This window comes from Diabrotica virgifera, chromosome 7 (genome assembly GCF_917563875.1).
Source record: "Diabrotica virgifera virgifera chromosome 7, PGI_DIABVI_V3a".
NCBI classification, from domain to species: Eukaryota; Metazoa; Arthropoda; class Insecta; order Coleoptera; family Chrysomelidae; genus Diabrotica; species Diabrotica virgifera.
This window is the reverse complement of record NC_065449.1, coordinates 25,566,395-25,587,336: the sequence shown is the minus strand read 5'-3', so window position 1 is coordinate 25,587,336 and position 20,942 is coordinate 25,566,395. Positions and strand designations below refer to the sequence as shown.

General features: G+C 33.3%; 1 protein-coding gene across 1 annotated transcript in view; it reads right to left on the bottom strand.

The window, feature by feature from the left end:
* Positions 1-20,125, bottom strand: part of LOC114328697 (centromere-associated protein E) — a 419,952-nt gene extending 399,827 nt beyond the window's left edge. The window contains exon 1 of the mRNA XM_050655514.1: positions 19,787-20,125. Coding sequence (XP_050511471.1) covers positions 19,787-19,804 — 18 coding nt within the window. The 5' untranslated portion in view covers positions 19,805-20,125. The remainder of the gene's footprint in view (positions 1-19,786) is intronic.
* Positions 20,126-20,942: the final 817 nt, after the last annotated feature.

Here is a 20,942-nt window from a genome sequence, read left to right as displayed (position 1 = left end):
CGCTTTAAGGTAAATTCGTAAATAAACAAAAAGATTGTTATCAAAGTAGACATCTAGTTTTGTGTATGTAATGTACCCGATAATTCACAAAATGTCATAAAAATTTAAGGCTGTAGCAAGTATAGAATAGTTACTGCACATATATGAATTTTGAAATGGGTCAAAATTGGAACGGCCGCGCTTCTAGTGTTAAAAATAATTGGTCCGAAATTTTTTAAGGGTAAAAATTTATCGCGATTTCCGGCAAAACTATTTTTTTTTTCTGTGAATTTGATGGCCTTGGCCGAGCCAATTAGCCAGACGTTTTGTTATTTTAAAAACAAACAAATTTGTTTTTTCAATCAGAGGAATTTTTTCTATATTTCTAACTCTAAATACATAACAAACTAACATATTACAATTATTATTATCTAAATAATACACTGTTTTTGTTGTAAATATATTTTTTTTAATTTCTATTATTTTATTTTTTGTATTTTTTTATAATTTTTAATTTGTTTTTTTTATTATTTTTATTATTATTATTATTATTATTTTTTACTACGTTAAGACATAAACCCGATTCAACATCGCGGAGGTTACTTATGAATTACTTATGAAAAGAAGTTTAACGACAAAGTTGTAGGTTGTAGGTTAAAAAGATCTAAAGCTGTTGTAAGATCTAAAACTTTTTGGATAACTCCAAAATTTATGCGAAAAATTCAAATAACTGAGATTGTGTAATAACAGTATTCAGTTGAATATTAATGAAGGCATGTAATAGTACCCTTTATAATCCCTTGAAACGTTTCTAAATCTACCGATTCAGTCCAGTCACATTTTGTTTGCAAATATAGAAACATAATCCCTTAAAGAAGTTACCGAAAAATGTGCCGTTGCAGTACAGAGATTTATTATTTCATTTACAAAAATGTGACTATCGAGCAACAAAAACCTTATGAGAAACTAGATTAGCAAAGTGTTAGAAGATACAAAAACTCTTGGTAAATAAGCTCGTGGATCATCATATGATTTCCGAATTGATGTAAAAGGAAAAATACTTTTTGTAAAATGGAACGGTAATACCTAAGGGCTTGTTTATATGCAGGCGGTTTGCCAACGTAGACGTCGCGGTTTCCCTATTTTCCCCCGTGTTTTACTTGGTATTAGGGTGAAACTTCAAAGGCGGCATTAGGGTGAGATCAAGTAAAACAGGTAAACCGCGCAGTCGACGTTGGCAAACCACCTGCGTATAAACAAGCCCTAAGTGTGTTACTACAAAATTGAATTTTGATAATATAGATAGGTAGTTCTCACACAAGTTAGTAGATGGAAAAGCTCAAAGGAAAACGTTTATCTTAAACGTCTTAACCGCAAGTGTATAATACATTGATATGAAGAATGGATCAACAATATAGTTTGAGGAAAAATTTGTCATGCTCAGTGATCTATTTATACGACAGATCAAAAGTCAAAAATACAAATATATAAAACAATTTCATGAATATGTATATCCATATTACGAACAATATTACTGATATAGTCGGTTCGCTAAACTCAGACATAATTGGCTAAACATTTTAGTAAGTAATTTTGACAATTTGATAAAATTGGCAAAAAATAATTACTAAATAGTTAATAATTACTAAATAGTTACAAATTGGCAAAATTGACCAAAAACAAAAAAAATACCTACTAAAATCACTAGCCAGTTGTGTCTGAATTTAGCGAACCCACTATAATTATTTATATTTATGTACTTATGGTAGGGGAGCCCAATCAGGGATTTTTGCTGTTACTCGAGCGCGTCAGATTATCATATGGAGAGAAACCTGGTACCCTGCAGATGTACCTATACCATATATTGGCTCTTAACACAGGGGAGTTCGTTAAAGGGGCCCAAAAAAAATTCTATCCTTCAAAAAACTCGAAATTGTCAGATTAAGATAAGGTAAGTTAAGTACATGCAAAAGAGTGTAAATTTCAAAAATCTGACGATTTGAGCGGGGCATAAGGAAATGGGTGAGTCCCAAAGTTTCAGAAGAAAAAAGCGAATATTTCGCGAAATGAATGACAGATCGAAAAACTAAAAAATATACTTATGCTAAATATTTTTTAAAAATCTATCGAATGATACCAAACACGACTTCCCACGGAGAGGGGTGGGGGGTAAATTTAATATTTTAAATACGAATCCCGCGATATTTCACGAAATGAACATTAGATCGAAAAACTGTAAAATACACTTATTCAATATTTCTAAAAAATCTACCGAATGGCACCAAACACTACCCCCCACGGAGGTGGGGTGGGGGATTACTTTAAAATCTTAAATAGGAGCCCCCATTTTTATTGCAGATTTGGATTCCTTACGTAAAAATAAGTAACTTTTATTCGAAACATTTTTTCGAATTATGGATAGATGGCGTTATAATCGGAAAAAACGATTGTTGGAAATGGAATATTAAATTAAAAAATGGCAAGCGCCCGCTAAAATGGAAAACTTTACTTTACTTTTTTTGGTTTTAGGACCTACTCTTCACAACAAAATAGGTCCCCATAACGCTCAAGTGACTGCATATTTAGCATACTTTGCTCCCCTACCATTAGGTAAAATTTTGAAATTTGAAAAAAAATTTGGGCGTTAATGGGTTATCTTCAGACTTATTTTATTCATATCAGGAAACCATTATCTATTTAAAATGTTAGGTCTGTTAAACTTATATGTATATACAAATAACAAGGAAGAAAAAGATAGCGTAGTGTCGGTAACATTGGACCTTATCTGACAATTTTTCGTATTTTCAATTTTTTTTTTTTTATTTTTTTGATTGGGGAATAAATTTCATATAAGTGCAGATAAAAAGATACCTGTTGTCTACATAGTTAAATATGCAGGGATGAAATTTCTCATCCCTTTGAACGAGAATGTGGATGTTATGTTTTATACTTAGGGGTTGATTAAAAAACGTCATTAATAGGTTCAGAAATTTTGTCAATTAGAAATTCGTAAATGAACTGACATTATTGTATCAAAAATACACATACTGTGTTTTAAAGTCTCTAATTCGGCCATAACCTTATAAAATTAAAAAAAAACTACCCAAAATACACTGTTTGGTAATAATTACCAAAAACTGAAGAACTTACCGGATGCTACAGCATACCCATTAGCTAGGCAACAAAAAGAATGTGGTCTCGTCCCTGTAACAAAGGGCCAAACCTTCTAGTCCGCCTGTACACCCTGCGGCATTTCCAAACACAAAACACCCCCTAATAAAGAACTGTCACTAACACCACTACAATTCACACGGCTCGTTTTTCGCGATAACCGGTGACACTACTCAAAATCGTCTACTCACTAATCGGGAAATAGTTTTTCGTTTTCCGGAATGGTCCTACTAACGAAAATCAAAACAAAAACAAACCAAGATGAGAGGATGCGCGCCGGCAATTCGTAATACTAGTTAGCCTAGGAGGCATACACGAGCAGCTGCAATGTGACTGCGCCTGATGCGGCGTTGCCGTTCTCGCGCGCGTCTATTTCCCCGAAGCTTGCTGCTCGCTTGACAGATTAAACAGGTTAGGTTTTTTACATGAGAATGCATATGAGAACATTATGATTGACAGTTACCTTTTACATTGTTGTATTTTAAAGATAATTTAATAACGGAAACAAATAAAGGGACACTTTCAGGAAAATTTAGAATTAAAATCGGAGTAAGGCAGAGCGGAAAATAATCATCAGAATCCAGTGGCGGCTCCAATTTTTACAATAGGGGAGGCTATACCTAACTCTAAAATATCTAGACAAATTTGCACTAACCAAAAAATGCGCCAAAAAATGTAATGTAAGGCCCCATTTTTTGACCATTTTTGAAGTTATACTTCTTTAGGCACGAGGGTGAATTTTTATTTTCCCTGGCGCATGCGCACACCGACAATATGGTATTAGTCGCTCAAACGTTATACGGGATCTGATTGGGTGTTAAAATCATCTGTCAATAATTGTTCAATATGGAGATTATGGATAAACCCGTGTTGAGCTGCCCCCCCCACTTGCAAAAATTAAAAAACAAATAGCCCTGATTTATGAGCTTTCATATTCCGCAAATTAAAAATTTTGAGCTCGTTCCACTGAGCAGGAATTTAATATTTTAGTGGGGGGGGGGGGGCTGAGTACTTAAAAATAGGAATATTGAATCGATTTTTGCGGCAGAATTACGAGCTATTTATGAGCTCTTGAAATAATATAGTTTCGATTTTTGAGCTCATCCCCTTCACCCCCAAACAACCCTTTAATTGATTTAACTTACGAGAAAAATGCTGAGAAAACTTAAAATATATCGTATTGCGGATATAATTCCTATAGCTTATATTCTAAGAATAAACTATTCAATCACGCGCATTTCGATTATTGAGCTACAACCCCTTCGCAAGAAAACTACCCCATCTTTCCGGCTTAAGAGAGAGTTGTACTTAAAATACATTAAATTAATTATTTGGCGACTACATATCATTTCATAATTTATAAGCTCCCAAATTACGCGCATTTAGATCAGTAAATTGCAATTTATTTTGTACAGTGCAGTCACTGAAGGTAAAAATCAACGATTACCTTCAATTTCGGTGAACCTTCATCGATTTTCACGAAAATTGGTCAGTGGTTAGAGGATACCTCAAGAAACAAAGGTGACATGGTGCCACCTTGCGCCTTTACCCTGAGGGTGGATACCGCCCCTTCTCGGAGGTGAAAATTATTTTATAAAAAATAACTGCACAAATCGATAAAAGGACAAATTATAAGCAACATTTGTTATATAAAGTTATTAAAATAAGTCAATACTTTTTAAGTTATTAAAGATCAAAGATTTTAACCATTCGTGAAAAAAATGTATGTTTTGAAGCGGTTTTTCGTAAATCACTGAAAAAGTACGTTTTTACAAAAAAGTTAATAGTGGTTTAATTCGTATAGCTTATATTCTAAGAATAAACTCTTAAATCACGCGCATTTTGACTATTGAGCTACATCCCTCACTGGCGGATCCAGGGGGTGTCACGGGGGGTCATGACCCCCCCCATAATTGTAAACCCACTTATCCTAGGGTTGGTAAGACTAAGTGACCTTGCATCAGAGAAAAGTAATTAAATAACCCTCAAGACCCATGACCCCCCCCCCAAAAAAATTTCTAGATCCGCCACTGCATCCCCTTCGCAAGAAAACCATCCCATATTTCCGGCTTAAGAGAGAGTAGTACATACTTAAAATAATTTAAATTAATTATTTGGCGACTACATATCGTTTAATAATTTATGAGCTCGCAAAATATACGCATCTATACCAGTGGTTCCCAACCTTTTATATCTGGCGACCCACCTTCTGATGTTTTTTCAAATTCGCGACCCATCCCTCACCTCCATCGGTTGTAAGCCCGATACATTTGGACCAATTAATTCCATTTTCGAGAAAAAAAAAACTGTCCAAGGAATAGAAAATGTCTTGGCAAGTTGCAGTGCTGTTAAGTGTGTGACAAAATAACATTTCTTCTTCAACTGATCCATTGAAACTAAACCTTACTAAGCATAACAAATTAACTTTTTCAGCAATATCTGTACTTTCGTCTAATTGTACAGAATAAGTGATGAAATTATTTCTGCCCCAGGCAAAATGAGGTTCTCGCCTGCTGTGCGTGGAGCGCTATTTTTTGCTATTAGCAAAGACAGCTGGTAAGATGCCATGGTAATTTTATTTATTACCTTGTCACGATGCCACATTCTCCATATTCAACCGAGTCGAAATCAGTGCTTTGAAGAACAACAAACGTTTATTTAAGGCTTTGAGATCTTTGGTTGAAATGTAGTTTTGAAGGCTTCATACTTTCGGAAGAATGAAGGTTTAGCCAAGACATTGGGTATAGGTTCTTCTTCCGTACCTATGAACGTGAAACCTTCTTTCTTCCCTTTCGTAACATTTGACAATACCTACTGGAGGCACTTTAGCGTCATTGCTAGAATATGGACGATCATCTTGGTCAGTAGATTGCAGTTTTCTCTTAACACAAGACCAACTTTTCAGCCAGTTTTATATCGTTAAATGGTATCAAAAGTAGTGAAAATTTCACTACTTTTAAACGAAAACAACTCTAGAAAGAGTATCAAGTCACTGTTGTATGTTACTACTCGGGCAAATACCAGAGCCAGACTGAGAACAAGAATTAAGTGTTTGGGTCTGAGTAAGAGAGCCAGTGGGAGAAAACCGGTCTGTATGCTACTCAGCTACTGTAAGAGCCACGTCGCGACCCACCTGAAATCCGCCCGCGACCCACTAGTGGGTCGCGACCCACCGGTTGGGAAACGCTGGTATAGAGTATTGTTGGAGTTATTATCAAAAGCAAATAATTTACGAAAATTTGAAAAATTTTGATTTTTTTAAATCGTATTTAAAATAATAACTCCAACAATACTTTACTTTACTTTAAGTACAACTCTCTCAAGCCGGGAATATGGGATGGTTTTCTTGCGAAGGGGTTGTAGCTCACTAGTCGAAATGCGCGTGATTTAAGAGTTTTTTCTTAGAATATAAGCTATACGAATTAAACTGCTATTAACTTTTTTGTAAAAACTTAGTTTTTCAGTGATTTACGAAAAACCGCTTCAAAACATGCATTTTTTTCATGAATAATTAAAATCTTTGATCTTTAATAACTTAAAAAGTATTGACTTATTTTAATAACTTTATATAACAAATGTTGCTTATAATTTGCCCTCTTATTGATTTGTGCAGTTATTTTATATAAAATAATTTTCACCGCCCAGAAGGGGCGGTATCCACCCTCAGGGTAAAGGCGCAAGGTGGCACCATGTCACCTTTGTTTTTTGAGGTATCCTATAACCACTGATGAATTTTCGTGAAAATCGATGAAGGTTCACCGAAATTGAAGGTACTCGTTGATTTTTACCTTCAGTGACTGATCATTTTTCAATGTATTTGTGTGTGTTTTATTCTTTTATTTTTTTAATTTTTGGTATTGTTTTAATACAAATTTTTGGAAAGTAGTAAGTATTACAATTAGTTTAATAACTAAATTAAATATAAATAAACTGTTTAAAGTATATTGATTTCGTTGAAATCATATAATAGAAGTATAACTTCTTACGTTCGTACAAAGTACACACATTCTTTTTTTTTCCATAGAATTACATTTTCCGTCGATTTCCATGATTAAAATGTAACGAAAAATTCCCACCGCAAGATGGGGTGGCAACCACCCCCAAGGTTTTAGCGTACAGCGGCATGATATAGAAAATGATCCTAGAGCTATTGCCTACCTTCCGTGAAAATATCAAGTAAATCCATGCTGGACTAAACATTTTTCATCGCTATTTGTTATCGTCCACATTTCTGAGGCGTGAATGAGGATAATGGGCTTGATAAGAGTTCGTAAATGAATATTTTCATTTTTTTTTGTGACTATGTTTGATGTTAAAATTTCTTTAATCCTTAGTATCCTCTATTTGCTAGATATATACGTCTGTCAATTTCTGCAGTTATTGTGTTGCTTTGGTTGATTTGTGAGCCTAGATATATAAACTCTCTCACTCCTTGGAAAGTAAACGTTCCAACAGTTAGTTCTTCGGGTTTGGCTACTTGCTTATTGTTTGTCACCTTCATAATACTTTGTTTTACTAGCGTGTAGCCCCATTATTTTTGCTGCTATTTCCAATGTCGTGGGCAATTTAGGAGGGTAATTCCTCTGTAGTTATCACAAAATGTTTGATCTCATTTCGTGTGAATAGGTACAATAATTATACCTAAGTTCCAGTCTTCTGGCATTTTTTATTTACACAACAGTTCAGATTTTTTGCGCCATGTTTTAAAAGCTCAGGAGGAATACCATCGGCGCCAGGAGCTTTTGTTTCTTTCAATTTTTGTATTGCTTTGATGACTTCTTCCTCTGATGAAATGTTACCTTTGTTTCTTTCGTCGGTCATGCCTTCGAGCTGGATTACTGCTACTATTTCTTATAGTCAGTCTACCCTCTAAACAACACAGCTCTAAAACCCAATAATTATTGAGCATGCATGAGTCATCCAAGTAGGAGTTTTAAAAAATAAATAACCGATTATGCTCGTTTTATACTCAACATATGCGAACCATTTGATTACAGTAGGCCATCTAGAGATGAATAGCAACTTTGAAAGTTTGCTTGGACAACAGGTATTTACTTATTAGATAGAAAAGCAGCAATAAATAAATACTCGTTAGTTACCAACCGATGGGACATCGAAGTCCTAAGTTTTCACCCAACGTGACTGGAAGTAGAACTGGAAGTCGATACTTTAACTGTTCGTGTAACTTTGGGTCGATTGGTATACGATTTCACCAATCTTGAGTCATTTTTCAAACTTCCGGACATAACTTTTTAAACGGAGATGACACTAAAACTGAAACTGGAACGAGCTCGACTTTTCAATGAGCATCGATTATTATATCACATACTTATGTACTTTTATCATATAATTTTTAATCGGAAGTGATATAAAAACCGGAAGTTCTAGGGCAATTTTCTCACTTTTAACAGCATATTTGGGTTATAAGCTCTCATTTGACACCTCATTTGTCATTCTATCTGTTCAAAAATGGAGAAGTTGTGTTTACGGACGGACAGACAAGCATGGACAATTCAAGATTTTGATATATTATTCCAATGTTGTAAAATGGCTGAAAACAATATTATAAATTGTTTGCACACGTAAATAAGTTGATTTCTCTTCTGAAAAAGCTGTTGTATAGCGAAACATGTCAAGTTGACGATATTCTGTGAGAATTAAAAAGCAATTTCGTGTTCTTGCGTGTAGTTTTATTATTGAACATGAATTTTCATCGAGTTACCGGCCACTTCCGTAAACTATTTCTATGTCCACTACAATACGGACTTTTCTCAGAATTGGCAACGCCGCTCCTAGACAAACGCATGCGTTCGTATTATTGGGTTATGCTTGGCAGGTCGGCCAATGGGACCGTAAAAATCGCGCGCGCTAGGAAATGAATAAAAGGAATATAATATGTTGGCAAGCATTCTATTCCAAACCCCTTTCATGTACAAGGAATAGTCATAAATAGACTTAGATGTAATTCTATCTAGAACAATGCTTCAGTAAAACGAGTAACGGGTCTTTGCATGTGGTTAAGCAAAAGTTTAAATGTCAACTTTTGTTTTTAATATGGATAGTTAATGGTTAACTATTATAAAATATAAGCAAGGGAAACTAAATATCTCTTTTGAATCAACAATGCACTCAAATAGAAAATATATCATGGCTCTGTCTGTTTTTTTCAATGTACCTCCATTCCAGTAAGTTGTCGTTCCATTGTTTTCGTGGTCTTCCCACTGATCGACTTCCTATTGGGGAATCGTCTCTCTCCATCCTTACTACTCTATTTGTTTTCATTCTACTTATGCGGTCATTTCATGATTCCATTCTACTCTTCTGTTTTTACTCCGTTATTAATGTTATCCACCTTGCATCTCCGTCGTATATCTGTACTTGTAGCTCTGTCCCATAGAGTCTTACCATCGATTTTTCGAAGGGATTTTATCTCTGCTCATTCTAGCATTATTTTTGTCCCTTTTGTATTAGGTTGTGTTTCTACCGTGTATGTCATTATTGGTCTGATGACTATTTCGCAAATTCTGCCTTTCATTTTTTTTCCGATATTTTTATTTCTCCATATTGTTTCATTAAGGCAACCTGCGGCTCTGTTTGCTCTTATTCACTTGATCTTCCACTTCTGTTTCGAGCTTTCCGTAGGTAGATAGTGTCATGCCTACATATTTAAACTCCATCACTTGTTCTATTATCTGACCTTCGGGCTCCAGTTTACATCAGAAAAGATATAAAAAGAGAAATAAGTAGAAGAAAACGCGATTATGAGGCGACAACAAAATCATAACATAATTGGAAGTATTAGAGACAAGAAACAAAATATCGTATAATTCTATAGGTATGTCATCTACTCAATGAAGGGTGACAGCCATAAAAATATATCGTACTCTTCTCTCTTATGAAGTATTTTATAAACTTGTCGCAACTATCCTCTTTTTCCTACGGCGCTACAGTCCAAGTCGGGCTCTGGCTCCCCGGCATACCTTTCCTTGGCTGCTCTCCTATGCTGCTTTCCTGATTATTGTCTTTTGCTATGAAATAACAATTTCCTGCCCACTTGAAATTTTTCTAAAAAAATACATTTGAACTTTGAAAAATACGATTCTAATATTTCTAATGTTTTACATAAATAAATTGACGTTACATAAATAAACTGACTGCATAGCTTCATTGATGATGCATAGATACTGAAATAGCTATATGGCAGTATATGGAGATGGTGGTCCAACTCTAAATCAAATAAAAACAAAAACTGTCTTTATCTGTTTCATCTTTACTCAGATTTGAGTACCTGAAACTGTCTTTTGGTCCTTTTCCTAGACGAAAAGAAGGTAAATACGTGGCTAGTGTCCTTTATTTGATTTCTTCTATATTCGTCGTCTCTTGTGCTTATATATTGTAAAAGCCAGAGATACAGGATGCAGCCAGAAAGCAGTTTCTTAACGAAAAGTCTTGGATTTAAAATATTGTTTATTATTTTTACTTTCAATTATTCCAATTGTTTAAATGTAGTAAACTTTGTATCTAGGGCTTTTCGTTTTCCTCGTATTACGAGAGATGTCGCTGTTTTGCGTCTCAAAAGGTGGAATAATTGCATCGCGATGTTTTCCCTTAAATAGGCAGGGTGTTGATAATATTTGGTTTAGAGTTGTGACTGCATAGCTTCACTGATCATGCATAGATGCTGAAATAGCTATATGGAGATGGTGGTCCAACTCTGAGTCAAATAAAAACAAAAACTGCCTTTATCTTTATAAATAAATTTATTCATGTTCATAAATTGTATTTATTGATGATTGCAACCATGTTAATATTACAACCGAAACAATTTTATTTGCTAATCTTGAAGCCAGCATGTTAACTTTTGATATTAAATTAAATTAAATTCGTATTCAGAAAAATCATAAACTTTATAGTATACTGTCAATTATTCGAAATTTGAATAACTTTTTTCACCATTTATGATTTCCCGTCAAAAATATTCAAATTTTGACACAATTCGTATTCAACTAACCCAAATGTGCACAGGTAAAGATAAGATAGAAAACAAAACATGGATGCCATTTAGTAGGTATCTCATCACGACTTAATTAAGGAGACCACTTATCACCGTTGCTATTCAATTTGACCTTAGAATAAGCAATAAGTAAAATATCAACTGAGCTGACAGAAGGATTTGCGAATCGAGGATCGAAATGTTGGTCTTTGCTGATGATCTAAATGTAGTCGCTCATTCTATAAGAAACGTGAGAAAGGTGTTTTCACAATTTGAGGAGGAAACAGGTAGCCTGGATCTTCGAATAAATGAAGAGAAGACGAAATACGTGCTAGTAACCAAAAATCCAAGACCAAGAGTTAGGCAGAACATAAGTAACTATTAATGACCAAAAGTTCGAAGTAGTGAAAGAGTTTAAATATCTGGGGGGTGGTCATGGTACTCACAGATGATAACCACATAGAAAAAGAGGTCTCAGCAAGGACAGCTGCGGGGAATAGAGCATTATACTCTTTATCATTATTAAGATCTGAAGCTACTAAAAATGGAGTCTAAATTAAGACTATACATGTCAATTATTCGCCAATTGTTACATAATATGGAAGTAAAACATGGACTCTACATCAGCAGGAAATAAATAAGCTGCTGGTATTTGAAAGGAAGGTTCTCAGAATGATATTTGGCCCTCAAAGAGATGAATGGAGAGGAGAGCGGAGAAGGAGCCTCAATGCTGAATTTGTGACTCTGTATGAGACCTACTAAAACATCGTCAGACATATAAAAGCTAACCGTAAGAGGGGCAGGTCATGTGGTAAGATCAGAGGAACACAGAATGTTAAAGACAATGTTTTTTTGGGAGACCAGAAGGCAGAAACCGTAGACGGTAGGAAGGATGATGTTGAAGCCGATTTATCTAGGATTGGGTACAACAACAGGAAATGGAAGCGCAAGATCTCGTAGAAGAAGGAAGGCAGAGAAGAAGAATTCATATTAAGCGACGTCGAAAATCTTCCAGTACAGATTTATGTCCAATTAATTTAAATTTTATGAAATTTGGTCCTCCATTTTAATTCGTCACTTTGAATTTTTCAACTTTGACATAAAATTCGTAATCAGCGAGGTCAAAAACTTTGCAGTACCTATTTATGCCAAAATAGTCCGAAACAATAATATAAAATATGGTCCGCCATATTCGATCGGCCATTTTGAATTTTTTAAATTTTGACATCAAATTCGCCATCAGCAAGGTTGAAAACCTTATAGTACACATTCACATCGAAATTGATAATATATAATTCGACTTTTGGCCACGTTTTCTGCAATTCGTCCCTCTATGGGCTGGTGTGAATCAAGAAAATTTCTTATTGGATCTTTACAGAAGTCCAAGTCGAAATAAGAGATGTAAGAAGTGTATATTGTTTAACTGAAGCTGGGTACGAATCAAATATTTTAAAAAATCTTATATTTCCAAAAAAAAATTATTCACAACTTTATATTCAAAAATCCATTATTTTTATGAAATTATATCTACACTGTGCAGTAATTATTATAATTACTTTATACATTTCTGAAACCTATTAGTAATTATGTGTTGACCAAACCCTGTATATACATAAAGGAAGAGCATCTGAGGAACTAGAGCGAAGAGGAAGCAAAAACAAGTGAAATCATCTCTTTCTTTCTATACGGTACATAGTTCTGATTTAATTGAGTGTGACTACAATAATGATGAATTGACTAAAAAAACAATGCCATGTTTTTCACTTTTATTTAAATAGACAACAAACTAGTTCGTTCTGTATTAAGAGGATCAAGATTAAGAGGAGCATTTCGTGATGATAATAATATATTACTGTATGTATGTTTTAGTGTTTTAAAAAGAAAAAAGTACAAAAATTGTTATTTTTATGATTTAATTGCCGATATACAGATACGGAAAAGAACTACACTTGGGTCCAGGGTTCTTTACCCGTGCGTCATCATTTAAAGCATACGAAATAAGTCGGAAATTTACTAGACGCAACAGCAAGTGACAGAGTAGCTACTGCTACGATCACGGGTTAAAATTTGTTCGTTATCAAATAAATAAAATGTTAAATGTAAATTTTGATTTATATCTATTTAGATTTTGTAGATTTGTAGATTTTGATTTATGTCTATAACAATTTAGTGCAAAAATCGCGATTTTTTCGTTAAGCGGTTTCGGTAAGCGTTATACCGAGCGATAAACCCTATTGTTTCAGATCGAATTTAGCACTGTTTAAAATATGATCTCTAGACTTAGGCAAATATGCAAATAAAAAGGTATGAAATATGGGCATAAATATGCAGTATTTTACCCAAAAATATACATGTTTATTTAGAAAATATGCCTGTAATAAAATAGTATATTGTACAACAAGAGAGAAAAAAGACATATTTCTCACGAGCGCAGAAGTTTGTTGGCACAAGCCGAGGCACGAGGCGAGTGCCGCAAATCAAGCGAGAGAGAAATATGTCATTTTCTCTCGTGTTGTACACTGTACTTTTTCTATGGATGCGTTTTCGTCAAGAGTTTTAACTTTAAAATTAAATAATTTAGTTGCTTTTAGGTAGGTATATTATATGCCTAAATTGAAATAAAATACATATATACACATAGGTATTTAATATTCTTAATATTTATATACTTTATCTATTTAAAATTATAATTCACAGTTGAACAGTCTTAAAAGGTAATTTTTGATAAGTTTTGACACAAGTTTGAATACATTTTGTTTGACAAAAATAATTGTGTTTGTATTGTACATGTTACCATGGAAATGGCGATCATATGTATGTAAACCGGCGCTGAACCCGTGAGAAAAAATATTTCTCACTGCAATGGCCGACTTTTCTCACTGCCTGAGAAATTGTTTGTTTTAAATGTATGTAAGTAGTGAGAGAAGTTGCACATTGTATAGCATCCATAGAAAAATGATTTTATTTGTGGTTATATTTTGAATTGTTGTAACAATAAATTGTTATCAAATGCTGTTCAAAATTTTCTACCAGAAACTTATGGCTTCTATCTGAGTACATAGAAAAGCTTCTTTCGACATCACCTGATGTACCTAACTAGGGCATTTTTCAAATTTACTATAATAGTTGGTTCTAAATTAAGTGTTTCAAAAAATGTCCCAGCTAATAGTACTTGAAGCACTTCAGAAAGAACCTGGTATAGTCGGCTCGCTAAACTCAGACACAACTGGCTAGTGATTTTAGCAAGTAATTTTGCCAATTAGGTAAAATTGGCAAAAAATAATTACTAAATAGTTAGTAATTTTGCCAATTTTGGCAAAATTGACAAAAAACAAAAAAATTACCTACGAAAATCATTAGCCAGTCGTGTCTGAGTTTAGCGAACCGACCTGCTTTTTTCCATGATTGCTTTAAATTTTTGGAAAATTTCCTTTCCAATATACTTTTAACGTTTTGACAAAATGATCCAATTTTTTTTAAATGTATTGTCTAACAATGATAATTTGGATGATTCTAATTGAATAATAGTTTTCTGAACAAAACTACAAAAAGTTTGATTTTATGAATGACACTGAACTGTTTATTTTCGGCATTTTCAAAGCACAATAGCAATTCAAAGACATATTGTGTTCACAGCTTATTTTACAACAAAAGTTAAATGGAGGGTCAAAATAAAAATCTTTACCTACAGTTGTAAACTGGCAGATTTTGGAACCCTTGGTGCCCTTATACAGTCCCTGGCCATATTATTAGAGGCACTATAAGATTTTATAAGAAAAAGTAAATTATGAAGTGATACTAAATACGTTTTTTGTGTGTACCAAACACAATGTATATCTATTATTTTGTTTTCCATTTAACTGTCTAGTTTTTATCACAAACTAATCATCATTATTAATTAACAAATGTGTATCTATTGACTCTTGAAAAAAACAAAAATAACGACAATTAAATGTTAAATATTTTGTTGAGCCACTATTAGAGCTTTAATTACTGTACTGCGATACCTGTAGAATTAAAACTCTAATAGTGGCTAAAGTCGGCTCAACAAAATAACATTTAATTGTCGTTATTTTTGTTCTCCTTCAAGAGTCAATAAATACATATTTGTTCAATGATAATGTTGTTTTATTTGTGATAAAATATAGACAATTAAATGGACAACCAAACAACATACATTGTGTCTGGTACATACAAAAAACCTACGTAGTATCGCCTCATAATTAACATTTTTTATAAAATCTTATAGTGCGTCTAATAATGTGGCCAGGGACTGTATATATTGTGTTCACAGCTTATTTTACAACAAAAATTAAATGGACGGTCAAAATAAAAATCTTCACCTACAGTTGTAAACTGGCAGATTTTAGAACCCTTGGTGCCCTTGTATCAAGTACAAAACGTGACAAAACTACATATGTATAACATAAGCTGCTATCTTTTATTAGTTACTATGTATATTCCGATACCAAAAATTTGAGTAGCAAGAGATTATAAAACAAAATTAAATATTGAGATTTCCAAGCTATTTGTTATATGAATATAAAAATAAAAATATATGTATAGTTGCAACCAAAATTTCAAATTATAAGCACTTTATGCACGCTTACTTAAATAAAAATATGCAAAATTGAACATTTTTGCATTTTTTATGCATAATATGCAAAATATGCAATTTGCATATTTGCCTGTTTAATGATCTCCCATTTATTTGAGAAATAGCTACATAATACTTACTAATAGGTGTGACAATAAAAATTCAATATGCCTACTGTTTCCACCACAGCAGAAAGATTACAAATATAATAAAATGGTTCTTTTTGGGCGATTCTGTTTAAGAAACTATTAATTTATTTATTAAGTATAGCTTTTCAAATGCCGGCATATATGCCCGCTATATCAAAAATGTAACAAAATCAAGAAATTATAGAAACGATGGAAGAATTCTGCTACTTAGCAAAAATTCCAAAGAAATAAGAAAAATAATATGCGTGAGTAACCGATGTTATTTTGGACTAGACCCTTAACTAAGAGTGAGACGTATGTCAAGAGCAACAAAATGCAAACCTTATAAAATAATATGCCCAGTGCTCACGTGCTGATCGTAAACATGGGCAATGACGACTCAACTTACTACGAATTGAAAGAAAAATAAAAGACTAAGTTTTGAATCTAATAGCACATAAAATAACACTAACAATATTACTCTACATCCCACCAGATTGAAAACAATAGGAACCTTCTTTGGTTACGCCTCCGAGGCTTCTAAAATTTGCAAGCCATACGGATGCAGAGACTAAAGAAGATGAGGGAATTCTACAATATACAATTCATGTCTCATCTGCTCAGCGCGGTAACGTTCCAATGAGAATGGTTCCCTTCGTACTGCAATCAGAGTAAATATGTAAATAAAAAATGAACAACCATTTTCAATTTCATTGCAACATGAAACTACAGCCGCATCATATTCTAGTACAATCAGAGAGTGCAGCAAGCACCTCTACCGGTTTTGAAACTTAATAGCTCTCATCACGAGGCACATTTATGCTGCTCTCTCTGACCCAACCAGGAGAAACCCGGTGTGCAGTTACGGATTGGAACGAACGAAATGGCAGGGATGACCTAGCGGCCACTGCTAGCAAAAGACTAAGTTTTCAATCTGTCACATAAAATAACACTAAAAATATTACTCTACATCCCACCAGATTGAAAACAATGGGAACCTTTTCTGGTTACACCTCTGAGGCTTCTAAAATTTGCAAGCCATAACGGATGCTGAGACTAAAGAAGATGAGGGAATTTTACAATTTATAATTCACATCCCATCTGCTGAGCACGGTAAAGTTCCAACGAGAATGGTCCCCTTCATACTCCAATCAGAGTAAACATGTAAATTAAAAATGAATAACCATTTTCAGTTCCGTTGCGGCGTTGGACTAGAATATGATGCGGCTGTAGTTTCGTGTTGTACATCTATTTAGGTAACCCTTTTCTTGGCAAACCAAAATAAAAATGTAAAAAGTGTGTTTTCTTTGTATTAATGCCCTTCTAGATTAATTTAAAAATTTATGAAATAGAAATTTTACCTTTAATTTATTGCTAAGTACCAAATTTGAATTTATTACAAATTTGTTACATTTGTAAATATGTAACGATTTTTTTACAATTCAATAAACAAAAAAAAACTAAAATGTACACTCTCTATTTATAGGATAATTGCACAATATAAAACAATCACCAAAATAAACCCACTATTTCTTACAAAAAATTAAAAGTTACTAAAAGTAGTACAAGACCTTCACAAAAATTTATCAAATATATCCAACAGATGACAGATGGCATCAATTAGAAGTTATCAGAAATCGGTAATAATAAAAATATAAGCCAACTATTGCCATTTAGGGATAGTTTCATATTATTAGTACAAAATATGACTAACAAAATAAACCTCAAGTTACCTAGAACTCAAAACTAGAACCTAAAATGAAAATGTTACAAATTTATTACATTGACAAGAAGACGGTTAATGCCCTTGATACATAAATAACTATGATAAAACTACTTTAAAACTGGAAAACACCAAAAGAACCATGTAAATAAAAAATATATTGGTATGAGTGTTGGCAGATGGAAAGAAGTGGAAGAAAACTTGTGAAACCCAAAAAAGAAAGTCTAGTTAATAATAATAATCACAAGGAGGCTAAAATTTAAGCTGCTAAGGGAGACACTTCAGGCATAAAAATATTTTTTTGGTTGACAGCTCAGAAGGTAGAGTGAGTGAGTGAGTTCCACGGAGAAGGCCGGGGATCAAATCCTAGCGCTGGCGAGAACATCTAGGTATTTTTAAATATCTATAGACCCCAGGTCGACCCAGCCTGCATAAAATGAGTAGCTTAAGTAAAACCAGGGATAATAATAAACATCTGAATCAGAGCACTGGTCCTGTTACCTTCCTTATATCCTTGTAATATTAAGAGGTGTAAGCAGGCTGATCCTAAGTGGGGGGGGGTTACGTCTACTTGAAGGCTCTGGGGGGTATGGAATAATAATGGTGTTAAGCATATAGAGCTCAAAGTACATCCAAAAGGGGGGTTATAACCCCCAAAACCACCCCCTGGTTACGCCTATGTTATAATATACTGTAGGCCCAAGAGATAAGGGACTACCCTGCTATAATATAATCAAAAAACTGTATTAGAGGTAAGTATACAAGGGAAACTACTATTCTGCGTTCCGCAGTCACATTGCAGTGTGAGCAGCATATCCCAATATAAAACTTATGGAACCTTGCAGCTCAGTGTTGCCAGTTTTAAGCAGACGAACTTAAAGGCCGTCATGTGAAAGTGCAATTCACATGAGTGCCTTAAAAATGTACTTTTTAAAACGTGTACTTTGTACGCACGTAAGAAGTTATACTTCTATTATATGATTTCAATGAAATAAATATACTTTCAACAGGTTAATTGTATTTAACAATTAAACTAATTTTTACTTACTACTTTTCAAAAATTTTTATTAAAACAATACTAAAAATAAAAAAAAGTTAGATAACACACAGATTCGAACCAGGGCCTCTCGATCTCCGGTCGAACGCGCTATCACCAAGCTAAACTCCCTTTGCTTTGACAGCTTACAAGATTTCTCATACATACTGACAAGTTTAATAGACCAAGTGAGGTATAAAAATACTTTAAAATTTAATATAAATATTAATATCTCTTGGCAACACTGTTCTTCTTAAGAGTCTGTACTGAAAGATGACCGTGGAACGCAGTATAGGTATTATTATAAAAATATTCTTGATTATGCGAGGAAATTTAACTAAAATTAGAAAAGTTTATGTTTGATCAAAATTTTATTCTGATCTTTTAAACCATTAATAGCTTTTTTATTTATTTTATTTATTTATTTATTTATTAACAGGATAAACCCAATACATATAAAATACAATAAAGCAGAGCTTTCGTCATAATATTGAAAATATAGAAATTAGATACATGTAAAACTACAACTATAAAACACAAACATAAAAAATAAAAAAGAATATAAATTATTTTCAAATGATGAAAACAACTGAATCAATTACAACAGTTAAATCTATTTAGTTTTTTAAATTCAAAATTCAAGAGGCTCTAGTTCTTGTTTAATAGAGGAAATTGAAGAATCAAACAGATCTATCAGATGACTAAACTTGTTTCCATACAGTCATACATTAATAGTCTTCTTCTACTTTCTTATAATCCTTAGTACCCTTCAGGGCGCCATATGACCACTAATAGTCTAAATTCAAAAAATAGAATTAAATAAAAACACAAACAGCCTCCAAAAATATATTTTTACTTTAATATTTTGACTTTCACCCAACTTTATCCTATGTATTTAAAACCTTCAGTACTCCATCATTACCAACACCAATCCTCCCTACTTGTCTCTTTTGAACCCCACACATATCATCTTCAACTTAAACTTATTTTTAGAAGGTCTAAATTTACGCTTTTTGAACTCCAGACACTCCAAATAAAAAGGTTGACAAACATTATCCAACACCAAAATAGATTAAACTTTAAGGCGTCTGTTGCTCATTGAATTATTTACATTAAAAATATCGATCATGTAGGCAGATACTAGAAAGTGAGTACTTACAAACATATTCTTCAACATACGGCACACCAGGTTCTTGAAGAAGACTTTTGGATTCCTGGTATTTGCAACAGATGCACCTTTGAGTCCACGATTGTTTCTACAATTTCACTTAGCAGTTGCATTTTCGCCGCATGCAAAATGTTCTTTACTGCATATATTAATAAATAAATACATCTAACACCCACTTTTCACAATTATAATTATTGCATTTAGCTGTATGGGGCACATGAACTAAATACTCGCGAAAATTCAATGAAACTCACTGTAAATTCACCGATTTTAAGTCTCCCGGTAATCAACAATGCTTAAAAACAGTATAAACCAATGCAACACAACTTTTTATCAATTATTTTCAAGCAAAAACTTTGTATTTACGAAAAATGTGACAGTGTTGACATACTTTACTGTTTACAAATTTTTAAAACAGGCACGACAACTTTTGTTTTTCTTTCTTTCTTCCGCGAGACGTAAACGACCTCTTGAAAATTCGAACGTATGTCTGAGATGAGGCTATTTAAAGAGCAATCAACATTATGCTATATTTTATTTCTATGTTTTAATTAATTAATTTTATAGTTTAAATAATGATTTATATATAGAAATGACTGGCAATGTTCAATTTGCAAGTTGTTAGCTTAATTAGCTATCAATTGTTATCAAACAGTAATATTTTCAAAGTAATGAACTTTTGAACTTTCAAATAAATGTTTGGAATATCGTTATTTCACTGGCAGGCAACCAGTTTAACAATCTCCATTGATGAAGCTATTTTATTGTATTCAATGGATTTTATTTAAAAGTAAATGCTATTGTATATTTGCAAAGTTTAGAAAAATAATTTTCTACAAGACTTGCTTTGATTTATTTGGAGGGTCTGTTTGAATACAGAGATAGGGATCTATGTATGTGCAATATAAACCACCTGTTGCTCCAATAAATTTTGACCCACAATATTGTATGACATGTTGAGTAGGTAAACAAATAAAAAATACAAACATTTATTGCTCTTATAATATATACATTTCATTCCTTAAGATACTTTAGCCATACTGTAATGTTTTGCTGCTGCACCATCTCCTTTTGACCTGCTTCCTTTTCGGGTAACTACTTGCCTGATTCCTCATGTCGTGGACTTCTAAACGTCCAGCCTAGGTAC